Below are 2423 nucleotides of genomic sequence, written 5' to 3'. Positions count from 1 at the left end.
GAGGGGAAGGAAAATGGAGGTAGTTGGGTGGTTGGCGGGCGGCCGTCGATTTTACATCTCCTGCAGGTGGAGATGCAGATGTTGTATTCTACATCTTTCAGGTTAAGAGATGTAACTTTTTTGCATCTACATCATCTATTGAAGATGGTTTTTGAGCCTCCAAGATGCAAAAGTTAAATAGTTTTGCATCTACATCATTTATTGCAGATGCTCTAAGACTGTGGTTTCAATTAATCAGTTAAATAAAATTGGAGATGATGCTCTCTTTCTTGTCAAACAAACAAACAAACAAGTGGATCAAACATCTCACTGTCTGCAGTTGTCTCCCCCTAGGCGCTAATCCATACACATACAACCTCGCCGCGGTTCGTACTTACGTTAAGCCTTTCCAAAGATGCCGCCTGCATAGCGTGGCTGACCCACAAACGTCCATAATCCAAAGATGCCGATCGAGTTCACGCATCAGACTATTCGTCAAACATGTCCAGATGAAGACAGGGTTCCCAGTAATTGTACAAGTATTGTGCACAAAGCAAGCAGCTGATCGACAACCCTTCCCAATTAGTCACCACTCTTCTCCACATCCAGTTTAATTTCGAGCGCCCGCCATGGCCGCACCCGCGCCCCATGTGCTGGCCTTGCCCTTCCCCGCGCAAGGCCATGTCATCCCTCTCATGGAGCTGTCCCACAGCCTTGTGGAGCACGGCATCAAGGTCACCTTCGTCAACACCCAGCACAACCACCACCTCATCCTTGCCTCCCTCCACGTCTCCAAGCCCGACTCTCAAGACGGAATTACCAGCCTCGGAGGGGTCGACATGGTCTGCATACCGGACGGGCTGGCCGACGGCGAGGACAGGAAGGACCTCGCGCGGCTCGCCGAGTCCTTCTCGGAGGTCATGCCCGGCGAGCTGGAGAAGCTGATCGCAAGGCTGTCCGAATCGGCCGGTGCATGCAACTGCAAGCTGACGTGGATCATCGCCGACGCGAGCATGGCGTGGGTGTTTCCCGTGGCCAAGAGGCTCGGCCTCCGGGTCGCCGCCTTCAACCCGCTGTCGGTGGCCATGTTCGCCACGAGGATCCGCATCCCCGAGCTGATAAGGGACGGGGTGGTGGACGAGAAAGGCCTGCCGAAGCAGCGCGGCACGTTTCGGCTGGCTCCGGGGATGCCGCCCATGGACACCACGGAGCTCTCGTGGAACCGCGCCGGCGGCCCCGAGGGCCAGCCGTTCATATTGGACTTCATCCTCCGGAACAACGCGGCCACCCGCCTCGCCGAGGCGGTCGTCACCAACTCCGTCCAAGAGCTCGAGCCGGGAGCCATGGCGCTCTTCCCCGACGTCCTCACCGTGGGCCCGCTCCTCTCCGACAAGCCGGTCGCCAGCTTCTGGGCCGAGGACGCCACCTGCGCGGCGTGGCTCGACGCGCAGCCGGCCGGCTCCGTCGTGTACGTGGCGTTCGGCAGCTTCGCCATCTTCGACCGGGCGCAGCTCGTGGAGCTGGCGGAGGCGCTGGCGCTGACCTCCCGGCCCTTCCTGTGGGTGGTGAGGCCGGACTCGGCGAGCGAGGAGTGGGTCGAGGACCTCCGCCGCCGCGCCGGGCCGCGCGGCCGCGTGGTGGGCTGGTGCCCGCAGCAGCTGGTGCTGGCGCACGCGTCCACGGCGTGCTTCCTGTCGCACTGCGGGTGGAACTCGACGCTGGAAGGGCTGGTCAACGGCCTGCCGTTCCTGTGCTGGCCCTACTTCACGGACCAGTTCCTCGACCGGGGCTACATCTGCGACGTGTGGCGGACGGGGCTGCAGGTGGCCGCCGGCGAGACGACGGGGACGCTCGTGGGAAGAGAGGCGATACGGGGCAAGGTGGAGGAGCTGCTGGGCGACGCGGAGATCAAGGCCAGGGCGCTCGCGCTGAGGGACGTTGCTCGCGGCGCCGTCGCAGACGGCGGGTCGTCGTCGCGCCGGAATCTCGCACGGTTCGTCGACCTCGTCCGAGGATCAACGAGCTAGCTACTCCCTAGAACGCCAATAATGTGATGTGCCATGTCTGACGGAGCGATGACAATGACATCGTGCAAACTCAAACTTCAAAATTTCTTGAACTTCAAACTGTGGCTAGCGATGCATGTCATTTACCATCCATCGTCACCGTGTACTTTATTTCGACGAGAGTTTAAAAATTATACTCCATAATAGTCTGTTTTGGTGGGGTTTTTTTTGCCACCCAATAATTTACGGAAATGATAAATCCTGAACGTTTAGATTTTAAGCATGGCAACCCAAACGTTTTTCATGGCAACTTTAGTTCACGGGAGGTAGGCAAACATGACAGTTTTATGACAAAAAGCAAACTGAGACAAAGTTGCCACCTCGCGTCAACTAAAGTTGTCATGAAAAAAACATTCATGATGACATGCTTAAAATCCG

General features: G+C 57.7%; 1 protein-coding gene across 1 annotated transcript; it reads left to right on the top strand.

Annotated features, from left to right (window-relative positions):
• Positions 1–545: 545 nt before the first annotated feature.
• Positions 546–2006, top strand: LOC123057729 (UDP-glycosyltransferase 83A1-like). The gene has a single exon (XM_044480637.1). The coding sequence runs from the start codon at positions 609–611 to the stop codon at positions 2004–2006; it is 1398 nt and encodes a 465-aa protein (XP_044336572.1). The 5' UTR covers positions 546–608.
• The last annotated feature ends 417 nt before the right edge of the window (positions 2007–2423 follow it).

Source organism: Triticum aestivum, chromosome 3A (genome assembly GCF_018294505.1).
Source record: "Triticum aestivum cultivar Chinese Spring chromosome 3A, IWGSC CS RefSeq v2.1, whole genome shotgun sequence".
NCBI lineage: Eukaryota > Viridiplantae > Streptophyta > Magnoliopsida > Poales > Poaceae > Triticum > Triticum aestivum.
Note: the sequence above shows the minus strand (reverse complement) of the source record. Positions and strands in the feature narration are given on the sequence as shown.

Bases quoted from the DNA above. Each gene is read 5' to 3' on its own strand.
- LOC123057729 (XM_044480637.1), top strand. From the start codon at position 609: ATGGCCGCACCCGCGCCCCATGTGCTGGCCTTGCCCTTCCCCGCGCAA.